General features: G+C 44.1%; 1 protein-coding gene across 26 annotated transcripts in view; it reads left to right on the top strand.

The window, feature by feature from the left end:
- The window catches only part of Magi1 (membrane associated guanylate kinase, WW and PDZ domain containing 1), a 653,433-nt gene that overhangs the window by 579,730 nt on the left and 49,099 nt on the right, over window positions 1-24,604 (top strand). For all 26 annotated transcript variants that reach the window (XM_028855222.2, XM_037203933.1, XM_037203931.1 and 23 more), the window contains 2 exons: window positions 2,110-2,292; window positions 3,378-3,998. In XM_028855222.2, the coding sequence (XP_028711055.1) occupies window positions 2,110-2,292; window positions 3,378-3,998 (804 nt within the window). The remainder of the gene's footprint in view (window positions 1-2,109; window positions 2,293-3,377; window positions 3,999-24,604) is intronic.

Below are 24,604 nucleotides of genomic sequence, written 5' to 3'. Positions count from 1 at the left end.
TTTCTGAGGATGAAACCTGAAGTTGTCTTCTGGCCCCCACACACATGTATACACCTATCCATATACAGACATGCACATGAACATATACACATGCTTAAAAGCAGGAAAACCTTAGTATGAGTGAGCATTGCTTAGCTAAGTAATTCCTTTCCAGGAAAATGGCTGAATTTAAACGCATGTGGCTCTTGTAGGAACTAGTTTAGTTTGAGGATTTTTGTTTCAGCTTCTGCTTTTCCTGCTTTTTTAAATACTCTAAGCCAAATGCCCTAAGGTTTTTGTTGTTGTTGGTGGTGGTGGTGGTAGTGGTGATGGTGTTATTGTTGTTGTTGTTGTTTAAAGCAATAAACCTTGGCAATGAATACATGTTAGCTATTTCTCAGAATGTTACAAGCTGCAGCAAATCAGACAAGTCCATTGACTTTGGAATTCCATTTGAAGTGATGACCGTTAATTTTCCAAACTGTGATACTACATTTTTGTCAAGCTACACTTGGTGACCTGATATTATCCATGGATTTTTGTTTGGAGCCTTTCATTTGGTTAAAAACTGAAGTTTCTGCTCCATTGGCCCTATGCTTAGAAGCCATGTCTTGTCGTAGCACATTATAGTAAACACTGCAAAATAGAAGGCTGTGGCACAAAGCAAAGACCAGAAGCCTCCTTTAAGGAGGCTGCGGCAGCCCAGTGGCTGTGAAACCCTGTAGGCTGAAATTCAGGGAGGATGTCACAATCCTGAGACTGGTTTTTGGTCCTCTTCTCTTTTCTTTTGGACCTGGAAGCTGACATGCCTGAGACAGAGCTATACCTGAGAGAATGCCCAATGATTCTGACATACTAGGTTGGATTCCTACCTGCATACCTGTAATCCAGCACTTGAGGGGTGGAGGGTCTGTATAAGAGGTTGGAAGCCAGCTTAGGCTACATGAAACCCTATCTTGAAAGAAAGAAAAAGAAAGAAAGAAAGAAAGAGGAGGAAGGAGGAAGAAGAGAGAGAGAGAAGGGAGGGAGGGGAGAGAGAGAGAAGAGAGAGAGAGAGAGAAGAAAGAAAGAAAGAGAGAGAGAGAGAGAGAGAGAGAGAGAGAGAGAGAGAGAGAAAGAAAGAAAGAAAGAAAGAAAGAAAGAAAGAAAGAAAGAAAGAAAGAAAGAAAGAAAGAAAGTAAGTAAGTTCTCGATGTATGGCAATATGACTATGACATCCACCTCCTAAACAGGGTATGCAGGATCTCCCTCATTCCTGCAATCAAGAGAAGAGTTTTAAAACTGTATTCAGCTGTATGTGTATAAACATGCCATGTATGTGCAGATGCCCATAGGGAACAGAAGAGGGCATCAGATTCCCTCGAGTTGGACTTACAGCAGTTGTGAGCTACCTGTGTTGTACCCATTTCTTGAAACCCCCAGAGACCACCAAGGAGCTGATTTCTGATGCAAGCACATAAGGGTCCTTTCATTGTCAGGTTTGAACCTGGGCCACCAAACGGCAGGTGGAGGGAAATGCAGTGGTGGCCACAGGCCCAGCAGGGTTAGAGAGTTTTTATAGGGAAAAACCACAAGCCGGGAATTACATGCTTTGTCAACTTGGGATTGGGTAGAAGGGATATGGGGCAAGGTGATTTTTTTGAAGCTATTGGTCTAAGCTTTGGGCACGAAACCACATTTGAAACCATTGGGTTAGGCTTTTTGGAACCACAACCCGCTAAACAGAATTATCTGGGCTGCTCAGCAGGATTATCTAGATATCTTCAAGGGCCATAAACCACAGACAGAATGTCTGCAGGAGCAGACTGCCCTGTATCTGTTTGAGTTGTCATGGCACATTCCTGAGGTCCTTCCTGGAAGTGAGTACAGCAGGTGGTCAGAGATGGTGGCCCTTCCCTAAGATGGAGTCTGTATTGCCTTCACACCTGATATGACTTGGGTCCCCTGGAAGAGCAGCAAATGTTGTTAATTTCTGAGTCATCTCTGATCTCCCAGAGGCCCATCTGTGTCCACAGGCCTCAACCCTTGTTCTTGAACAGCTGTCTGCATGGTCTCATAGCATCCTTAGTCCATTCACAGGTATATTCACAATGAATTTCCTTGTCTTTTTCTCCTTCTAATCCAAACCAGGCAAACCTTTTTTTACAAGAAACCCTTCTGAGCTGAAAGGCAAGTTCATTCACACGAAGCTACGGAAAAGCAGTCGTGGCTTTGGCTTCACGGTGGTTGGAGGGGATGAACCGGATGAGTTCCTGCAGATCAAGAGCCTGGTCCTAGATGGTCCTGCTGCCCTGGATGGCAAGATGGAGACGGGTGAGTCCCCATGGCCAGAGCATGTTCTATGTGGTGCCCACATCTGAACAAGGGCAGACAGCATCAGGATTCCTTTAGATGTGTCCTTCTCACACCTGGCAGTGGGCTAGAGCCTCCTCTTACAGCACCCTCCATCCTCAGTCCGGATGAAAGCCTCTGAAAGTACTTGGACTTTAGAAACCTGTTAGAGTGCTATTGCATATAGTAAAGTAGTAATTTACTAAAAATGTAGATCCATTTGAATAAATGAATTCTAAACTTAGAACCTCAGTGTTCTTTCAATGATTATTATATTGTCATTTAACAGAGAAGATACTAGATGCTGAAAGAAAGCTTTATTATCAGTTAAAATATCCAATCTGGTTTGGGCTGGTAGACGCCCCACCGCCACCCTGTTTCATTCAACTTTATAGTGAAGGCACAGAGGAACTAAAATTTCACTTCCACCCTCATTAGGAATTTGGATGGGCCTTAGAATCACAAAAGATAGGTCAATAAGAGGAAAGCATTTACGTTCATTTAAGATGAGTTTAAAACCAGGTATAATGGCACTCAGATAGCTATAGAAAAAAAGATCACAAATTGAAGGCCAGCCTGGGTTGCATAGAGAGACCTTGACTCTGAAACTGCCTCCCTAAATCCAAGGAATGAGTGTGGTGTGACACAGGAGCCTCCGAAGTCATTAGCAGCCCAAAGATGATGTTCAGCACTTGGTACAGCAAACAGAGTAGGTTATAAGAATGTGACAAGGACACACGGGCTTGGGCTAGAGGAGAGAAGTGACTGGGAAGTCGGGTGTGGTTTAACAAGGTCAGTGTGCATCGACGACTCCTGGTGTTGGCTTCTTATCCATAGTACCGAACGAGGAGGTACTGAAGTCAGAATGCTGCTTCTTGTGTGAGAACATCGTCTATGTGGAGTTCTCAGGAGGAATAAAAGAGTTCCTCTTTCAAGCATCTCTAGCTCAGACTAGGCCTGTACTGAGTGAGGAATCTCAGATGGTGGGTTCTGAACATTAGGAGAATGTGATTGTAGCAGCATTTTCTGATACTGTTGTTTGACCTCCAATCTCTTACCTTTTACAGGGGATGTAATTGTCAGCGTGAATGACACCTGTGTTTTGGGACACACACATGCTCAAGTTGTAAAAATCTTCCAGTCCATTCCTATTGGTGCCAGTGTGGACCTTGAACTCTGCAGAGGTTATCCATTGCCTTTTGACCCGGATGACCCTAATACAAGTTTAGTGACCTCGGTGGCCATTTTGGACAAAGAACCAATTATTGTGAATGGACAAGAGACCTATGATTCACCAGCAAGCCACAGTAGTAAAACGGGCAAAGTCAGCAGCATGAAGGAGGCCAGGCCAAGCAGCCCTGCAGACGTGGCTTCCAACAGTTCCCATGGTTATCCCAACGACACAGTCTCTTTGGCTTCCTCCATAGCCACGCAGCCAGAGCTGATAACTGTGCACATAGTCAAAGGGCCAATGGGCTTTGGCTTCACGATTGCAGATAGTCCCGGTGGGGGCGGCCAAAGAGTGAAGCAGATTGTTGACAGTCCCCGCTGCCGAGGCCTCAAAGAAGGGGACCTTATTGTGGAAGTGAACAAGAAGAACGTGCAGGCTCTGACGCACAACCAAGTCGTGGATATGCTGATTGAGTGTCCAAAGGGAAGTGAGGTCACGCTGTTGGTGCAGCGAGGAGGTACGTAGGTTGATTTTTGTCCTTTGCTTTTGAAGTCTGAAATGCATTGGTTGGCTTACTAGTCTTTAACTATTTGAGGGCTTTTTGTTTTGTTTTGTTTTTTTTTTTTAAAGATGTGTTGTTGTTCTTCTTTTTCCTTTTTGAGACACTAGAAGTTGAACACAGGGCCTTCAGCATGCTAGGCAAGCACTGTGCTCCCAGGCTACATCGCTAGCCCTAGATCCCTTTCACTTACGTATTTGAAAATACTTTGCAAATGTCTTTTGGTTGCTTTGAACATTCTTCGCAATAAAGTTTATATATTGTGTTGCATATATAGAATTAGAGTGATTCTATAAAACAAATCCTCCATCTTTTAAAAATAAGTAAGATTTGTCTCTTGAAAACAAGAATGATTTCTCTTGTAAGACTCCTGGCCCTGACCTTCCCAGGCTGAAAAAAACGTCCTCTTGAGTCTACTCTCCCAGACTCAGTTCTCACTATTCTGCTGCTTCCACTGGAATTCAGCCACGCTGGCTTAGTCCTTTCCTACCTCGGGGCCTTTCTATTTCCTCGGTCCAGTTTCTCCCGGATTTCTCCCTAGGGAGTTATCTATCTCCCTATCTAAGTTAACCACTAAGTAATCCATGACATCTCTCCTGTATGTCTGTCTTGTGATAGCCTTTATCACAGTCAATATTATTGTTATCATGAGCCATTATTTTAGACTTTTATTTTCATTTCTTTCTCTTTCACGGGATCGTAAGTTCTGTGAGCCAGCACACACATCTGCACATTGTTAACCTAGCATTTAGCATGCCTGACTCCTTTAGAACTGTGCTATAGAACTCACATCATTAGTCTCAACATTAAGCTCCCTTCTTTCTTCTTGCCCAAGCCTGCCATTTTCTTCCTCAGCAGCACTCCTCATATTTCTTAATTTCAGTATTGAAATGTCTCACTCCTGGGGTGGGAACTTGTAACTAGTTGTAGCTTATTTTTTTTGTTCACAGAAGGCCTGAGGTTTTCTCCCTTCCCTGCCCTTGTCCTCCTCAAGATGACATTTCATGCTTCACATAGTTGAGCCCTTGGAAAGGAGATCAGTTATCAAATGTACTTTCCTTGCAACAAAGGTGCTCACTTGAAGCTGCATTTTGTGTTATCAAAGTGATTAGGGTCACTGAAGGAAACCCAGAACACAGAACAACTGTTGAGTTGGTTAAAGTGTTCTTCCAACTTCCGGGAACAGTCATCAAAACCACTGTGCAGGCTGGGTGTGGTGGCACACACCTTTGATCCCAGTACTTGGAAGGCAGAGGCAGGTGGATTTCTGTGAGTTCAAGGCCAGTCTGGTCCACATCATGAGTTCTAGGACAGTCAGAGGTACATTGTGAGACCCTGTCTAAAATTTAAAACAAACAAACAAAAAACATTGTGCAGACTGATTTGGCAAAAACACTCTAGTACATTTTGAGCTCTCCTCTGGTTCTGAGACATTATACCCAGAAAGCCGATCCCTAAAAGTGACCTGGGTTCATGTAGACAGACTGATGATTTGTAGAATGCTCTTATACATGAATACACCTCTCATCTGATCTTTACCATTTCCTTTGCATGGGAAAGTGGCAGCTCCCAGCAGAACCGGTGTGACCCCATTTCTGGTTCTATTGTTCCTAGTCTAGAGCTCTGGCAGCTTACCTCTGAACAATGTTGATTTTGCATACTTGTTCACATGTTCACTTGTTCACAGGCATCTCTCTCTGATCCAGCAGCTACAGTGCATTCTACAGGCAGTCTCCTCTCTAGCCTAGTTTAATCCTTCTTCTCTACTGAGTGTATTGTGTACTGGGCTTTTCTACCATTAGATTAACTTTTAAAGGTACCAAAACATAGTTTTGTGATAATCTACTAATTCAACTCGTGCTGCAATTGCCTAAAATAGCAAAGAGTTGATTATAGAAATATATACCCCTTCTTTTAACTAAGTCTATCTTTTCTTAATTCCTGAGACTGTCTTTCTGCTGATGCTATTACATTTTATAACATTCATATGGAAAGATACAGAATATATTGCCTCATTAGTCAACATCTACATGGTTTACTCTACAACCTGAGTAATTTAAAATCACTGTAACAGTGACAGTCTGTAAAGTACGCCATACGCCCGGAGTTTGATTTATGTGTAGGATGGGAAGTTTGTACATCTGCAGTTGGCAGGCCATTGCCAGCTACTATTAATCTTTCTCAAAAGCATAAAAATATATTTGCTTGTGCCACGCATTAGTTGTTTGCATCGGGGCTGACATTTAATCATCCTCCGTGTGGTGGGGGTGTAAGGAGAATGTTAGATGAAGAAGCAGGACAGCATCTGGGTGAGATGAGGAAGTGAGCGGTCAGTTCACTGACTGCTCATGAATCTCATTGCTGTCATAGTTGCTGGTAAACAGATTGATTCACTCATTAAATCCACATCGTCCGTGATGCTTTAGCATCCATGTTGGGAAGATGGGGTTTCCTATGCCTTGTAAAATGGGTTTGTTTTCCTTGGTGGCAGAATTGGATGTTGGCAGCCTCTGTTTTCGTTCCTAAGTCCCATGTTCATTCTTGATGGTTGTCCTTGTTGAGATTTGGTTAAATTTACTTTATACACACACACACACACACACACACACACACACACACACACACACACACACACGTCTGTTACTTCCTTTCCATTGGTAGGGATGTAAGGCAGAGGTTCATTTCCGGAGTCAATTTCTGGGGTTAGGCTTGGATTTGCCAGGGTTGTTCTCCCACAGGCTGGCTAGCTGGAACTGTCACAGGTTGTCCCTAGTGTCTCGACTAGACCTCCTTCCTGCTGTTGCTCCCGCTCTGGGATTTGTCTGTAAGGCACAGCCCTCCTTGTGCTGTTCTCGTCTTCTCGGGCATGTCCTTCCCTCCTCCTTCCTCGGCTGTGTAGACAAGAGAGTGCTTTCTTTCTGTTATGGCTTAAAATTGTGCCAGCATCTGCAGTGAGCAGTCTGCCTCCAAGTGCCAGTGTGAGTCTATAGGACTTCTTTAGTTTATAAAATCATGCTAGCCAGTGGTTAATTAATAGTTTCTTAATGTACTAAAGAACTTGCCCTGGACATGTTTTCCTATGCTTAAGGGGAGTCAGCACATCACCTATGCCCCACAGTGTACAAAGCCTTGCCTGCTCAGCTAACGCACACCTCTGTGCTTCTCTTTCCGAAATAATTCTGTGTTGACTTGAAGTTTGACGGTGTTTTGTGAATGTGGGAAATGTGCTGTGCTTTGGAGAGGAAGCATCTATTGGAAATAGAGCTGAACTGGGTCTGTCAGGAGTGAGCAGGCCTCTGGGTTAAGCTGTGTCCTTACCATTTTACCTTTTGCCCCGACACTCACTTCTTCATCCAAAAAAGAAAAAGAACGTTTTGAGCTGGAGGACCTTTTGGGCTCCCATTTGTGAGAATGTTGTGGAGACAAGACAGTAGAGTTGGAGCCAGAAGAAGAACATTTGAATTGAACCTGGTTCTTGCCTTCGCTGTGTGCGCTTTTAGGCACATCTCTCACCTTCCCTTAGCTTAGTTCAGAATGTAACAAAAGAGAATGCCTTGTGTGCATGATATAGATAAATAAGAAGTAGCTGCTGGTGGTCCATCCATGGTGTTTTACTAATATCGCCATTTAGCAGAAGTAACTACTGAAGTTGTTTGACTGGCTTCTTATTAACAACAACCAAAAAAGCAGGGGGGGGGGGAGCAAAGCAAAGATGATCTCTAGCCAGAACTCAGACTCTTAATAGCATTCTATGATGTTTTGACATCTGCGTTTTGTTTCAGAAGCTCCATTGTTCGTGTTAGATAGTAATCGGTGTTGTGAATGAAACCAGGCATCTACCTTATGACGTCTTCTAGCTTTAACTCCTTCTCATATACTTTGTGTGTGTGGGGGGGTAAGTTCATAAAGCTAGAGTGATTTTCAGTTTTGAACAATTTTCTAAAGGATTTTTCTGTGTTTGTTGGTGATGAGGATCAAGCTGAGCCTCTTGCTTGGTTGAGTATGTTCTCGCCTACTAAGCCACGTCTTTCCCACTGAAGCTTCTGTAAGCAGCAGATGTCCCCATCTTTCCTAAGAGCCATCTCAGCTCCCAGCTTCTGCACTCTTCTGCTTCAGAGAATAGGAGGAATGGCTGGATTCTGGAGTCCTTGTCTTGGGCGGAGGTCGTCACTGGCTTCCGGTGATGCCCACAGTCATGAAGGGGTGTCTGCCCCACATGAACCATGTCATACACAGAGTTCTTCCGGTGATGCCCACAGTAATGAAGGGGTGTCTGCCCCACATGAACCATGTCATACACAGAGTTCTTCCGGTGATGCCCACAGTAATGAAGGGGTGTCTGCCCCACAGTGTCCATGGACCATGTCATACACAGAGTTCTTCCGGTGATGCTCACAGTAATGAAGGGGTGTCTGCCCCACAGTGTCCATGAACCGTAGCATACACAGAGTTCTTCCGGTGATGCCCACAGTAATGAAGGGGTGTCTGCCCCACATGAACCATGTCATACACAGAGTTCTTCCGGTGATGCCCACAGTAATGAAGGGGTGTCTGCCCCACAGTGCCCATGAACCGTAGCATACACAGAGTTTTTTTGTCAAGCCACTAAGTTATTTTTTAGGATCTGATTCTAAAGGAATGAAATTTTAGGATTCCCCGAAAGTGGAATCTGTGCCTTTTTTATTATACCACAGATGCTTTAAAGTAGACTGCCTCATCCACAAGTCACAGAAAAATATTACCCATATTGTAACACAAATTTTAAATGGTCTTATTAATAAAAACAAACCTGGAGCCAGGTATTGGGGTGAACACTGAAAGATCAGAGAAACAGAACAAGCCACATCCAACGTCACCTCGCCAATTCCTCAGTTGATCCTGTTTCCTCAGACTGGAAGCCTCTGAATCCTCATCCAAATGGATCTCAGCTGAACTGCTGCTAAGAGCTAAAAGCTTAAAAAAAAGGCTCTAGTTCCTGGTCCTCACGCCTTGTATACCTTTCTGATTCCTGCCATCACTTCCTGGGATTAAAGGTGTGTGTCACCATGCCTGACTGTTTCCATTGAATTCACAGAGCTCCAGATGGATCTCTGCCTCCGGAATGCTGGATTAAAGGCGTGTGAGTGCCACCATTTTCTGGCCTCTGTGTCTGTCTAGTGTTCTCTGTGTCTATCTGTTCTGTTCTCTGACCCCAGATAAGTTTATTAGGGTGCACAATATATTGGGGGACACAATATCACCACACCATATAGCTTTGTAACCTCCTCAATTCACTGTAGAAGAGCAATGATACATATTTCTGGAAAAATTAGATATGAAAATAGTGGCTGAGTCCTTACTGTGGGTCAGACATGTTAGCATGGTACAATCATACACGTTCAAACAAAGACACACACTAGACCTGGTGACGTCTCATTTTTGCAGCCAAACTGGAATTACTGTCATGCGCAGAGTTACTCTAAGTGGGATCCTCTGTAAAATGAAGGTATTTATTTACTGCCTCCTACAATATGAAAGAAAATGTGGAGGATTGGTGTGGTGGGGGGGAAATTCCAGCTAGATTTGAGTAGTCCAGAGCAAAGCAGGGCTTCTGGTCTGTTGGGAAAGCATGCAGAAGATTTGTAACTCAGACATACAAGCCGCATTGCACCAGGCACTGACCTTAATGTTTTGCGTTCACCTGACGTGGAATTCCTGGAGCCCTCTGAAAATGGAGCAGTATTAGTTCCATGTTTTAGGAGAGATTGAGGTCTCAAGAGTGTCAGATTTTCCTCAAATTGCATACCTGGCTAAGATTTGAACTAGGAATCTGGGCTGCAGAGATTGTGCTTGAACACTATGCTAAAAAACCTTCTGGCATTAAAAAGAAAAGAGTGAAAGAAGAAAGTAAGTTTCAGTCATCTAAGCACAGCATTAGTGTCAGTGTCTGTGTTTGTGTTTAAGTGTGTGCCTTTGTGTGTGTGTAAAAGTGTGCTCATATGTGTGTGCATCTGTGTGTGTCACTGTGCCTGTGAGTGTATGTGCCTGTGTATGTGTGTGCTTCTGTGTATGTGGGTTCCTTTCTGTCCACTTATGTGTGTATATGTTTGTGTGTGTGAGAAAGTACGAGTGTAAGTATGTGCCTTTGTGTGTGTGTGTGTTTGTCCATCTGGGTGGGTGTGTCGTCTGTGAGTGTATATCTATCTGTGTGTGTGTGTGTGTGTGTGTGTGAGTGTGCTTCTTCTGAAATGATGCAAACCCATCATAATTAGGAACACAGTGAGCTGTCTGCCCGTGAGTTAAACTGGGTGATCAGGCGCCTCTCTTTGTCCTCTGGTCTTGGATTGGAGAATGAATTGCAAATTGCACCACTTAAAGTGTTTGACTGCCAGAATGTCTCACACTGGGCTGCAAGGCCCCAGGAAGGGAAATTCAGGTTGTTCCCAGAGTGATATCCTGATAGAGTTGAGTACTACATGTTCTCCTCTCAAATGCTGCTCCTCTCCCGTTAGATCTCCAGGCTCAGAGTACATCTCACCCCTCCCTGGCCTCTGCCAGGCACCCTTATGGCACTTGGCTTTGTACTGGCCTCAGAAGAGGACTCCGTGCTTCTGTCCATACTCTAGCTAGAGTGGATTAAAGTCAAGTCAAGGCCCTTCTCACATCCGAGTGGCTTCCCATCATTCAGTGTAAACTCCACAGTCCTATGTCAAGCCCAGCCATGTGATATCCACTCTCTGCTCTTTCTTCTCCCAGAGAATCTCAGGACTCCATTCCTCACATCCTCTGGCCTCTGCTCTGAGATCCTTTCATCTCAGAGGCTGGCTCTGACCATGCACATAAAGTGAAATGGCATCAATCACCGTCCCTCCCTGTTCTCTGGGTTTTAGAGGTTTTAAAGTCCTAGTGTTTAGACCGTGTTTCTTCCTTTATCCTTAGGATATACATCCGGGACCTTCAGTGGATACCTTATAGCACAGCTGCACCCTCCCTCCCAAGTATATATATCACACATTAGAGTAAAGATTACCTTGTTAAGCAGAGAAGAGACCAATAATAATGAATAACTAGAACAATATGCATGCCTCTCTCACCAGCATACAATTCAATACCTATGACTTGTTTATTTCTGGAAATTTCAAGTTAGTATTTTCAGACTTGGAATAACTTAACCCTCAGAAAGTATCACCTCAGGTAAGGGACAGGTTCCTTGTACTTACTTGGGGTCTCTATGAGAGCTGGAACTCAATCCTATTACCTGAAATAGAGCCCGGTATATTGAGAGTTATTCAGAAAAATCACGTAAATTAATGGCTGACTCTTCCTTAAGGAACCCGTACCTTGGGTATGTCTTAGTTCCTAAAGCTCTTCGAGAAGCCTACACCCACCTCACATATGTGCCCCCCTTTCTTCTGAGCATCCCTTTCTCTTAATTCTCATGCTTAAACCTATACACAACTATCTTTATGAAATCCCAACTCTGGTTCATTAAGGGAAAAAAAAAAAAAACACAAAAATCACATGTACTGAATGAACAAATGAGACATGCCAGGCCGTGTTTCCTGAACAGCGCTCCTTAGCCGAGCTTCCTGGGATGTGATTACTGGAGGGATAGCTGGAGGAAAGAACCAACACCATGCAGCAAAACAGTGCCATCACCTGGTTCTCAACCCAGATCTGTTTGTTTGCAAAGCCTGAGTACTTTCAGGACTGCTCACAAGGACAGGGAATTGTGTTGATCAAGAGCGCCTGTAAGCTAAGATGCCAAAGAATCAATTGGATCTATTGGTATTACTGCCTTGCATAATAAAAAAGAACTCCACTAAGTATGAAGTCATCTTCACTGTCATATTTTTCCTTCTGCTCCAAGGTATACAGTTAAGAGAAATGGTCAGATAAAGGGTATTCAACACCTCACCTCTGAGATAAGATAAACTCTACACCAAGCCACACTTTCTGCCGTGACTGGCTGTAGGATTCCCTGGCTTGATTCTCAACTGCTGAGGCATCTCTCTCTCCCCTCAGCCAGCTTTCCTATACAGCCCAGGACCACCATCCCAGGGATGGCCAGTGCTCCCCGTGGACTGTGCCCTCCTGCATCAGTCAGTAATCAAGAAGAGTCTTCTCAAAGATATGGCTACAAACCATTCTGATCTAGAGTATTCCCCAATCAAAACTCCCTCTTCACAGATGACTCATGGCTAGGATGTCTATTTGATGGTAAAAAAAAAAAAAAAAAAAAAAAACTAACCATGACAGGGGTTTATTTAAAAAATTTCAACTATACCCACCTAGACCGAAAGATGGCTCAGCAGGTAAAATCATTTGCTGCCAGCCCTGCCAACCTGAGTTCAATCTCTGGGTCTCACGTGATGAAAGGAGAGAACTGACTTTTTGTAACTTGTCCTCCAACCTACACACTTGCACATGCATGCACAATACACACACAAATAAGGTATAAAAATTTAAAAACGGAGGCTGGACTGCTAGTTCACTGGCTAGGAGCACTTACTGTTCTTGCAGAAGGGCCTAGGTTCAATTTGCAGCACTGTATAGTGGCTCAAACCGGCTGCAACTCTGGTTCATGTGATGCGATGCCCTCTTCTGACCGGCACTGGCTACTGCATGGACTCAGACATCCACAGAAAACAACTACTTTTCTTTTTTATTTAAAACATTGCAGGCATTGGTGGCACCTGACTTTAATTCCAGCATTCGGGAAGCAGAGGTAGGCAGGTCTCTCTGAGTTCCAGGCCAGTCAGGTTTACATAGTGAGATCTTACCTTTAGAATAAATAACAGCTAAAAATATTGCATGTAAAATGTGTGATCTGCCACCTAAGCTATAAGCAGTGCACAGTTGGTCAGAACTCCATTGAAAGAGGAAGCTGATGACACCTCCTGAGTCGATGGGCGTGGTCTCTCCGACTGACATCACAGTGTTCAGGTTTTGCACCACTATCAGAAAGTGGAGGCCTTGGTTGGATCCAGTGTGAAGCCTGATTCCTTCAAGGCGGTTAGAAGTTGTTCAAGTTAAAATTAGCAAACTTCTTGCACTTCCATGGTGCTAAGCAGGATGGCTTTCACGTTTGCTATTAAGGAGCCTTCTGGCCTTTATTAGTAATGCAGTTTGAAGTTGTTATTTTGGTTTATTGCCATGGCTTAAAGTCATCAAGGATTTTATTTTGGAATTCTTCATAAAATGTTAGGTCACATTTGCATTTGAGATGACTTACACCAAGATAGGAGATAAATATAAAAATGTTTCTATTTTGGTTGTGTTTCATTATATAATGCATAAGAATTGCTTCGTTTTCATGTCTTGGGGAATTCTAGTTTCTTTAATTATATTTTGTCTTAATTTTTAAATTTAAGTATATTGCTTATTTGTTCAAGCATTTATGGGTGGTGTCAGATGTAAATGGACAATTGGAGTTCGTTCCTTGATATTCTCTTTTTAATATTTACTATTTTGGATGATATGTCTGGCTATTTGGGTATGAGTATGTGTGCCTATGCACATGTGCAGGCCCCAGGTCAACCTTGGGTGTTATCCTCAGGAGCTCTTCAGCTTGGGTTTTGGTCTCTTGTGAGTCTAGAGTTCACCTGAGGAGGTTTGGCCAGCTGGGCAGTGAGCCTTGGCGGTCTTCTGGCTCCACCTATCCAGAACTGGGACTATAAGCACGTATTAACATGGCTGGCGTTTTCACATGCAAAGCTGTGGGGATTGAACTCAGGTCTCGTGCTTGGCCTTTCCAACTGAGCCCTCTCCTCAGCCCCATTCCGTTCCTTTATATTCATAACGCTGAGGGGTTGACACCTCTCAAACAAATGATTTTTTTTTCCTGTGGGTGAGTGCCTCATCCCCCCTTGAAGGTAAGTATAATATCCCCAACGTATGCACATTATTTATTATAAATGTGTTTGAGATTTATCATTCTCATTAAAACGTAGTAGCATCCCCCGGCTTTTCTGGAAGAGAGGTAGCATTTCATTGGCTGGGCTGACAGCAGTAAAATTACTATTCTGTGCTGCTACTTACAGAACTGCTTCTGAATGTTAAAGACAATGATTTGTTGTCTCTTTGGGGAGGGGGGGCAAATTTATTCACATTATGTGCCTGGCATTGCCTAGACGCAGGGAGCAGAACAGAATCATCTGCAAAGAAAACAGAAAAAGACTTGGCTTCGTGAAATGTGTGTTCTGTGAAAGGTGAAAGGGGGCAAACATTGGCAGGTGAACAGGAAGGTGTCAGGCAGAGGAGAGTGCTGCGATGAGATCAAAGCGGGGGGGGGGGGGGGTAGGCAGGGGGGGGGGCAGTTTGGAAGGGTGACTCCTCTGCACTAGCTGACAAAACACAAGCCACCACAGGGGAGGAAGGAAGAGATGGAAAGGAGGGCAGTGTGGCTGGAGACAAGTGACAAGAGTCATAATGAGGTCAGGAGCTGGGCACAAGGACCCGACTCAGAATAGAATGCCGTGTTCACAGTGGTGTCCGGTTTCACCCTGTGGAAGGAAATGCTTGCACTAGCATTGGCAGAGCATCCCTCTGGCCGGTGTGAAAGAATGCACTAGAAGCTAGTGAAAGGAGCGGGTCTATGGAGCTGTTGCTGAGGTTGAGTAAGCTTCGGCAGCTCGGAGTGACCACCGTTCCTTCTGATCAAGCGTGATGTGCCCTGGGCCGTTAGGGAGAGTGACATGATGCGGTGGGTGAGTTGTAAGTAGTGATTGACATGTGTGTAAAAAGCAAGCTAGTAACTGTTCTAGGCTTTATGGGCCTTACAGCCTCTATATTTTCACCACTCATCTGCCCTGTACCAGGTAGCATGCAAAGGCATGGATTGTTTGTGTTCTAAAAAACACATGATGTGCCTTACTGTTCTGGTTTCAATCTGTTGTGGCAAATTCCATGGCCACAAGCAACTTAGGGGAGAAAAGGATTTTTTCGGCTTATACTTCCAGGTCACAGTCCCATCACTGAGGGAGGCCAGAACAGGAACTCAAGTGGGAACTTGAAGGCAGGCCTTCTTAGTATTCCACACGTATACCACTCACAACCAGGGAACTCATTTACAGACAAGGAAGTCCTGCAGAACCAGGAAAGAATGCTGCTTGCTAACAACCCCATGCTTAGCTGGCTTCCTATACAGCCTAGACCACCTGACTCCAGCAATGCCTCTGCCAACAGTGGTATGGGCCCTCCTACATCCGTTCACAGTCAAGACAGTCACCATTAGGTATACCCACAGGGCATTCTGATCTGAGTGATTCCTCAATTGAATTCCCCAATTGAAATGCCCTTCTCGGATGATATCTTCATTCCTATCTGACTAGAATGCTTACAGACTCCAGTTTCATTGATCCTAGTTTAAAGAGGGAAAAGAGGTGGTGCCGCCACCCACCTTTAATCCCAGCACTCGAGAGGCAGAGGCAGGCAGATCTCTGTGAGTTTGAAGCCAACCTGGTCTACAGAGTGAGTTCCAGGACAGCCAGAGCTACACAGAGAAACCCTGTCTCAGGGGAGGAGACGGGGAGGGGAGAGGAGAAGAAGAGGAAGAGAAGATGGAAAAGCCAAAAGTGATCTCTAAATTTCCCATATGAGTCTCGTACTCGCCTGGATTTGGATGCTAGAAGAGGAGTGGGCGGAGATGTGCTGTGATGTCAAGTGTCTCTTCTTGAACACACTCATTGTGAAATGCCCCATCCACATCCAAGTGCAGCAGGAATACCTGCTCTTGTCTGGAGTCTGGAATAAGGGCAGGAGAAATACATATTTATGGGCCATTATTAAATCAATGAATGTTCTACAAACTGTTACGTATGACCTATTGCTAGCCATGAAATCAATATATTAGGCTATAACTGGCATTTTTACTTTAAGTGAAAGAGAATATAAACTTATCAGAGTATATCTCACTATGGAAAGGTAGGTAGGTACTCACAGAACATTGTGTACATGTTTGTGCACACCTGTACATATATGCAAATGTATATGTGTATGAATGTGTTATGTTAATATACTCCTCATTGTGGACCACAATCACCTCTTCACATGGTTGGACAGTCTTTGAGGCCTGGGGCTGACTGAGGTTATTTAGGAAAAAATAAAAATAAAAAGGAAGGAGCCAAAACAGAAGCCTGAGAGGCCTGTGTCCCCCTGCAAGGTGAGGCTGAGCAGAGGAAGGTGCCAGCAAGAACAGAATAGGTGTGCAAAGGAAAAAGAATAGGAAAATTAAAACCGGATATTTCAGAATCCAGAGTGGAGACATGTCCGTGGGGTCCCGGCGGCGACAGTAGTGGCATCCGGGAACAGCGACACTCATGAGGGCCCAGTGCTGCCTCCTGAGCACACAGGGAACCTTCTGCACAGATCTGTGGAGTTCTCGGAAGGCGGTCAGCCTGGAGCGAGTGGCGAGGAGTGAGGAGTTGGAGATGGGACAAACTGTAGAAACTCCGGCATAAAGCAGAGCACATAGAAGAGACCGGCTGAGCGTGTGGAGTCATGGGAGGGCCACTTCTGTTTCCTTGGGAGGTAGGAATATCTTGAATGCTGATGGGGATGACTTAGAAGACAGGGGTCCTGGTGCTTAGAGAATTGAGAGAAGCCTGTGCTTGCTGCTTGCAGACAGACTGTCTGAGGGGGAGGAATATTGGCATGTGGGGTGATCTCTGTAAACTTGGTAGAAAATAGTCTAGATTTCATCATTATTTTTTTTCTCCAGAAAGTAAAATACTCAAGCGTTTATATTTGAGGTTTGCACTTAATAGAATCAATTGAAGTTATACTATAGCTGATTTTATTTCATTGTGAATGTGTTCATATATGTAGGGAGGTGGGTTATATGAGTGCACATGTGTATATCTGGACCAGAGTTCATCCTTGAGTATCATTCCTCAGGAGACATCCACCTTGTGTTTTGAGATAAGATCTCTCGCTGGGGCCTGGAGCTTTGTGATTAGGATAGGGTGGCCTGCCACCAAGTCCCATAAACTCACCTCTCTCTGACTCCGCAGCACTGGATTACAAGCACATGTTACCTGGCTTTTTAGAGGAGAGCTTAAGGTCAGACTCGGGTCCTTATGGGTACAAGGCAAGCACAGTATTGACTAGCCTCTCCCCAGCCTCTATTTTCTACTTAATTTAATTGGCGTACTAATAAGGTTATAAGCCTCTTGTCATTTAACCTCTTCTTGGTCCTAACAAAGAGTGAAGATAGTCTTTGTGTTCAATTCTGGAATTTGGAGAGTGAAATCTTAGTATGCCTAAGCTAACTAAAGGAGTCCAGACCAGCAGATGAATTTGCCCAGAGTGACGTGTATTCTCTGTTTGGTGTAGATTTGGAGGAAATGTGAGTCAGAAAGCCAGGTGTGGTGGCACACGCCCTCAGTCCCAACACTAGGAGGCAGAAGCAGAGTTTGAGTTTGAAGCCAGCCTAGTCTACGGAGCAAGTTCCAGGACAGCCTCGGCTACACAGAGAAACCCGCTTTGGGGAAAGAAAAAAAAAAAGTGACTCAGAGGGGAGGTGATTATGGAGCCTATTCGGCTGTCAGTGAGGCAAGGGCGGAGTCTGATGGACACGAGCCGAGTAGTTCCTCCCTAAAAGTCCACACCCACGTTGTAGGTGGTTAACAGCATCCCTGGTTAGATGTCAGAGGCAGAACTGCCTGACAAGATTGGCAGACATCCCTTAGATGACAAATTGTCACCTGTGAGAACTGATGAAGTGGAGCTTTGAAGTCTAGGGAGGACAGGGAGCTGGGAGCTGGTGGCCATGGGCAGTATTTGACATGGCCCACTCATCCATTTTGTAGCGATCTCTTGAAGAATTATTTTAAAATTTGAATACAGTTAGCTTTTGCATTGGTTCCTATGCCGTGGGCCTGTCCTACCATTTCTTACATCTGATTTCACGCTTGTACATTACTTGTCTGTGGTCCATAGGCAGCCCAAAGACTGAATGAAGACGCCGATAGGGAGGGGCAGCAGATGGATATAGTGCATGGATGCGTAGAGACCCGCTGTGGACCATTTCCCAAGTCTTTCTTAGCACATTTACCGTCTCAAAATCCCAACAAGTGGCATTTTCTGTTTTTTCATTAATATAATTTGTTTTAACAAAAACTCAATACCTGTGGACTTTTTCTCCCACAGGTTTTTTTTTCCCTTTACTTAGTTATAGGTGAAGATTAACTTTTATCAGCAACTTTGGATGTTGTATCATATATTAAAAGTATAGAAGAAAAGGAACTCCATAATGATAGTTTCTCTCTCCTCACTAAAGGAAGAGGCCTTCCTGCTCCTGATTTTGAACACTCTCAGAGCTACTATGTGGGGCAGTTTGCCCTGTAAAATATTCTTCTTCCTTTATTCCATCAAGGTAAATCTCACATTCATTAGCAGCATATTGCATTAAGAATTTGCTGGAGTGAGGGCCTGCATGGGTCCGCACAGGTCCTCTGAGTATATATTATAGCTTCCAGTTTAGTGTTCTTATGAGATGCCTGAGTGTATGAACAAGTGGGTCTCTGTTTCTTGTGCCTTCTCTTGGGCTCTTTTCCTTCTGTTTGTTTTGCCAAATTCTGGTAGGTTATGGGTTTTGGTTTTTTTGTTTTTGTTTTTATTTTGTTCTTTTTTGTTGTTTAATCTTATTATATATTTTTTTATTATATTATTCCTTAGAGGACTGTTTTTTTTTTCCTAATGAGAGACAGAAAGGGGGGTACATCCAGAGGTGAGGTGTGTGTGGGGGTAACTAGGAGGAGTAGAGGGAGGGGAAACCATAGTCAGGATATATTATGTGAGAAAAAAATCTATTTTCAATAAAAGAAAAAAGAAGAACATAAGTGGTGAGTGAAAAAAAGAAATTGCTGGAGTCTTCGCGTTGTCACAGGCAGGTGCAAACGTGGACTCCAACTTGTGTGTTGCTTCGTATTTGCTTGTAATCCTGCTCAGATATTAATCACAGACCCTACCTGTGAACAGAAGTCTCTAGAATTCTTATTAGTGGAATCTTAATGTCTTCACAAATAGCATTGGCTCCGCACCGGTGCAGCTTCCTCCTGGCCACCTCAAATGTGCCTTTTTTGGTGTCAGGTTGTTACCTGGGCTTCTTTCTGATCCCTTAGTATAATATTTTTGTGTGTTTTTAATTCTCTTTTTTTTTCTTCCCACGTATAATAAATACCACTTCTAATTCACCCAGCAAACTCCAGAACTGCGCTAATCTCTCATGGATGGTGACATGAAGGTAAACGTGTAAAATCTAGAGTGCTTGCTCAGGTCCCGTGCCTCCTTCGCTTTCTAGACCTCTCATTGGTACATCACCTTAGCCATCAACAACTCTACTATTTTGTGAGCTCCGTGTTTGAAGAAAGATTGTTCAGAGGGTCGTTTTTTCACAGCCACAGCTTAGCGGCCCTTAGGGAGTTGCCTTAGAGGACAGTAAAAAGGCCCTAGAGAAGGAGGAAATCCCTCAGGTCCCTGTGCCACTGTCTGCTGACCTCATTCGGCACCCTGGGTTTTTAGTTAGGCCTCTACTCTGTCCGTTGGTATGGTCATTGATCCCGGCATGGTTAACCCTGTAAAATCAGTATTTGAAAAGACTTTCCCATAGTTGGCATGAACACCATGTTTCATAAAAATCATTTGGAGATAGAATCATCTGTCCTCTTTTAGACTTTGTTGTTGTTTCTAAATTTAAAAAATGGATTATGTTCTCTTAGTGACTTTTGCAGTAGATACCACCTACCAAAGTGACAGATGATTGCATTAAAATTAGCAACACTGCCCATGAATTAATAGAATTCTATGTTTGTGGAATTAGTCTGCTTTGGTAAAGCAACTTTTACTTACCGCCCTGGCAAGCTGAAACTGGGGAAAGGCTGGTATTCAAGTGAGGCCTTGCTGCCAGTAACAGCTCTCAGCCCTCGGTTGTAGCAGTGGGTGTGGGTTACCTGTCTCAAGAACAGAGTCAGTTCTGAGGACCATGTTTAGATATCCCCTTGATATCCACTTGTGTTTGCTTATTGCAATTTCTGTGTTCTCATTAAAATGCAAATTATATCAATTTCTTTATTATCTTTGTTGTTGAACTTAGGCAGAAGATACTTAATTTCTCAGTCTCCCATTTCTGATTTTTCTGTTGTACCTCCTCAGTAATAGAAGTAAATGCTTTGGCCAGTTGTGACAGCTCCCTGTGCGGGCTGCCACTAGGCGAGGCTCAGCCTGGGTGAGCCTTAGACGGTGTCTCTGACTTCCTGCTCGTTATCTGATATATGGGTGGAAGGGCACCCTCCTTTGTGGTAACCAAGATGGACTGACACAGGCTTGTCACACTCTCAGCCCACCAGTAGGCTTGGAGGTGGTGGGTTCTTACCTTATAGCCCTTGCTTTGTCTGGGTGGACGGTGCTTAGGGGAGAAGAAAAAAGACACACAGACATGTGCTGCCACTTTGTACTTTTGACGGGGCGAGGTGACTCTTGGCTTCTTTCTGCTGCAGTGAAAAGAGGAAAATCAGCACTGACTGGGGAAGTTTTCCTGCTGAAATCTTCAGTGAGATAGACGAGTGCCTCTGGCCTCCTTTTTAAATCGTTCTGAAGATGTTCTCAGTTTGCAAAGTAAGGAATTGGCAGCTTATGTTCAGTTGCTCAATTCTGGTTTACAAAAATGTGCTGGTCTGTGAAATCTACAATCCAAAGAGCATGGCTGTAGGGAAAAGGCCGCCAGGAAGATGAAGACAGGACAGGAGAGCATGTGGGAATGTCCAGGGAACTCTTCCTCCTCTGACCACCGGGGACTCTTAATTACGGAGAAGCAGAGTCCCAGGCCATGGTTACATTTGTTACTCTTCTGTATGCCACCCTCTTACTATGACATTACTGATGAAACCCTTTCATGTAGCTCTGCTCTCTTAAAGTTACTAGGGTAACCTAGAGATTGTTTAATCCAAGAGAAAGACAGACTGAGCTGGGCACATTCAGTGTGTTGAGGATTTCCAAGATACCCGTGGCTGGTGTTTTTGTTTTTGTCTTTGTTTTATGTTTAAAAAGGAAAAAGCAGCCTCAGAAACTTTATAACAGCCTTTAAAAATCCTTCCTGAGTGTTTGCTTAGCATTAAGATCTCCCGTCCGCATTAACTTTTAGCCTGATTTGCCAAGAAAAACAACAGGAAACAGCTAACTTCAGACAGAAGAAGCAATGGGACCCTCCACAGTGCGCAAGTGACTTGAGTGCTCACGGGGTCAGCACAGATTTCATTTCCACCATACTTCTTCTTCCTCGCCATACTCATGGTGCTCTGTTCTATAGCTTGTTCCTGGCTAAAATATTCCATTCTGTGACCTCGAAGTTCTCAGATCCTTCCTGCATCTTAAATACACTTGACCTATAAAAGTTATTTGTAATGAGGTTCACCTGGGGTGGGACCCTGTATGTGCGTGCGTGTGTGCGTGCGTGTGTGTCAGGGTGTGTGAACTGATGCTGTATTTTCTCTGGATGTAAATCCAGTTGGCACAATGAGACCTGACTGCTTGAAACCTGAACAGAGTGTAAGCCCCTCTCCTGAAGCTACAGTGATTGGTTTCTTTTCATTAGAAATTGACAGGAAACACCTCCTTCCCCTCTCAGTAATTCCCACAGTTTCTTAGACCACTTCAGATACTGTTTCATCAAGAGGATTTTGAAGACATTTAATATCTCCCCAGGACATAAATGAGGCTTCACATGATATGTCCTTTTCTCTCTGGAAAGCCTGACCCCCACGTAAATGGCTTCTTTGGCCTGATTCACAGACTTTTTGAATAATGCAGTACCACGGACTCCAGTTGGGGATCGGCTGGCTGTTATTAACCACAACCTGTGCTATCTGGAGTATATAACACTTCTTTGATTTGGTGCAAGTTGGGAGGGGGAGTCCTTAGTTGTGGTTAAGCAGTCCTGTAATAAGTTAAATAAAATTGCCACATCCTTACAGAAGACATTGGAAATCTGCCTTCCTATAAAATTAAAAAAAAAAAAAAAAAAAAAAAAGACTGTGACAAAAGGAATTGACACCCTCATCAGGCGGTTAGCACTGTGTCAGAGATGCATGGCTTGGCCTGCACAAAGCAGCTGCTGGTCTTCCCCTTAGCAGTATTGTGGGAGTGAAAGGGAGCCATTTGGAGCCTTACAACTCCTGCTGGAATGAAAGTCTCTTTCACAAGCAAAAATAGGAAGGTCTCTTAGGTCAGCCTGAAAACAGTCCTTGAGTTTCCTGGGGCTGGGAGCCTCTAGGGTTTGAGCTCTGAGAAGCAAGCTGTGGTTGTCATGGGAAGTCAGGACACAAGGTGGCACAGTAGAACCTTGTTCTGTGCAGAGTGAGGCGGCTCCGAGTTGAGCTAAGCCTGGCCGCTTCCCATTAAATCAAGAAACAGAGCAAGGATCAAGAGTGGTTAACTAGGCACTGCAGCAGTGATGGGGTGAGAAAAATGAGAGGCCAGGTTGCCCCTCCCAGGTGCCTTGTCGGCTTTTCCTGCAGCCCCTGAAATACAGGCTTACTTCAGAAGGTCTGCACGTTCATGGATTCCGTGGAAAGATAGTTACTGACCTGAGGTCCAGCTCTGGTTCTGAAGCCCGGCATAGACCGATAAGGTGGACCAAAGACAATCGAATAAACAAGGACTGAAAAATAAAGACGTGGGCACATGAAGTTATTTTAGGGAGTGTCATGGTATCTGGAAACCAGCTGGACTTTGTAAGTCAATTATGACAAAGGGGTCACTTCATATTGGCTGGTGGCCGGGATCAATTCTGAGGGCGTCGTGTCGAGAAGATGGGACACTTCACATGCCTAGAGCTTCAGACTTACTGTTCCACGATGAGGGAGCAGCCAGTGAAAATGTCCAGGGACTCGAAGCAAAGAGTTTAAAAGTAAATGGCAGCCAGACTAGAACATGTGGACGAGGTGACTCGGGTGGAACCGAAATGGACCAAGGGCAGCTCAGACGAAGAAGGTCCTGGTGGGATACAGGAAAGAGTGGGAGATTCATCCAAGTGAAGCTACAGCAAGGGACCGGATCACTGGAGCTGTGCTACACAATGCCATCTCTGGCCTCCATAATAAATCAAAGGATGTGAACAGTAAGGCTGAGGGTCGGGCGGTGAGGCCTTTGTAGTCATTTAGGAAAGACAAGACAATGACAATGACAGTGGAGACGGGAGTGCTTCCATCATGGGAGAGATTAAGATCACCCTAGAAGCCTAGCAGTCTTGTAAAGATAAAATTCAGAAGGTTCTACGAGATAGCTTTCTTCATCCCATGCCTTACTTCCACTACTAAAAATAAGCACTTGTGATAAAAATTGACCCAAAGTCCCCAGGGCTGGAGGGAAGGAGCCTGGTGTGGCTTTTACAACCCAGAAGTGCCTCAGTGCCAATTACAGTGATAGCTTTGCCTTGAAGGCCAGTGACCTTAAAATAGGGACACACGCAGCATCCTGTTTTTGGAAGAGGAATTCTTACTGAGTTTTTCTCTCAGTGCATGCACTATTTTGAGCTATTGTTTCATAATCCCCTCCCTACTTCCTAATACTATTAAAAGTCAAACTTTGAAATTCGAAGGGACTTCTGTAGAGTTTCCAGACCACTCTAGTCTACCCACCCCAACAGCTTCTCTGTGAGGGAACTGTTGGTAAGAGGAAGAATTAGCAAGGCCAGTCGTGAAACATCCGTACAAGTAGCAGTTGATATTTGAAGCTGGTGGTCTGTCATTCCAGGAGTGTTTCCCAGGGGTAGAAATATTTTTAGAGTGAGCTAAGACCCCTGAACAGTATAATTACAAATATTCACAACCCACATGATCTAGAGAACTATAAGAACTGCCTTGATTCCACTTTGAAGCAGTACATCTTGCAAGGATATTCCCTGGAGAAGGATTGTCCCTGCACTATATCATGACAGAACAGACTTTTTAAAGTGACAGGTCTTCTTTTTCCCTTTATGAAGGCAAGGCTCTATAATCCCCCGCCAACTTCTGACTCATTACTTCTTTTCCCTATACCCCATTAAAAAGAAATCCTTTTATCATGTGCTGTCAGGATTCAGTTGCAAACCAGATAAAACTGTTACTGCTACTCTGTTTCCAACTATTAGGGTCAGCTGTATAGCTTTAGATTTGCTTCTTTGCCCCAATCAGAGACAGGTCTAACTGTGTTTTCAGTATGCACGGCTTTCAGCAGGCAATGATTTAGGTACTGGGACTTAGAGTAATAACTCAGAGGCATGTTAAGAAATTAACTATATAGAGACTCCACCTATGGAAGAGAACCATCTACCCAAATTTAAATCATGACCATGTGTCTGAGATACCATGACAAACTGACCTGTTGTTTGCAGATGTTAGGCGACATTCTCCATGAGGCTGTATGAAACCGTTTCCATAAATTCATTGTATACTGCATGGACAACTATAGTTTTCATCCCTTCACTGTGGTCTCTTCCCCAGAATAGCATGTTGTGTGGTCTCCTAGGCTACTTACTTGACAGTGTGCCCTTGGCCACGTTGTTTAACACTTAGTGTGACAATTTTCTCATCTGTAAAGAAAGGAAG

The sequence above is a fragment of the Peromyscus leucopus genome, chromosome 3 (assembly GCF_004664715.2).
Source record: "Peromyscus leucopus breed LL Stock chromosome 3, UCI_PerLeu_2.1, whole genome shotgun sequence".
NCBI lineage: Eukaryota > Metazoa > Chordata > Mammalia > Rodentia > Cricetidae > Peromyscus > Peromyscus leucopus.
The sequence above is the reverse complement of the archived record's forward strand: the minus strand, read 5'-3'. Positions and strand labels throughout refer to the sequence as shown.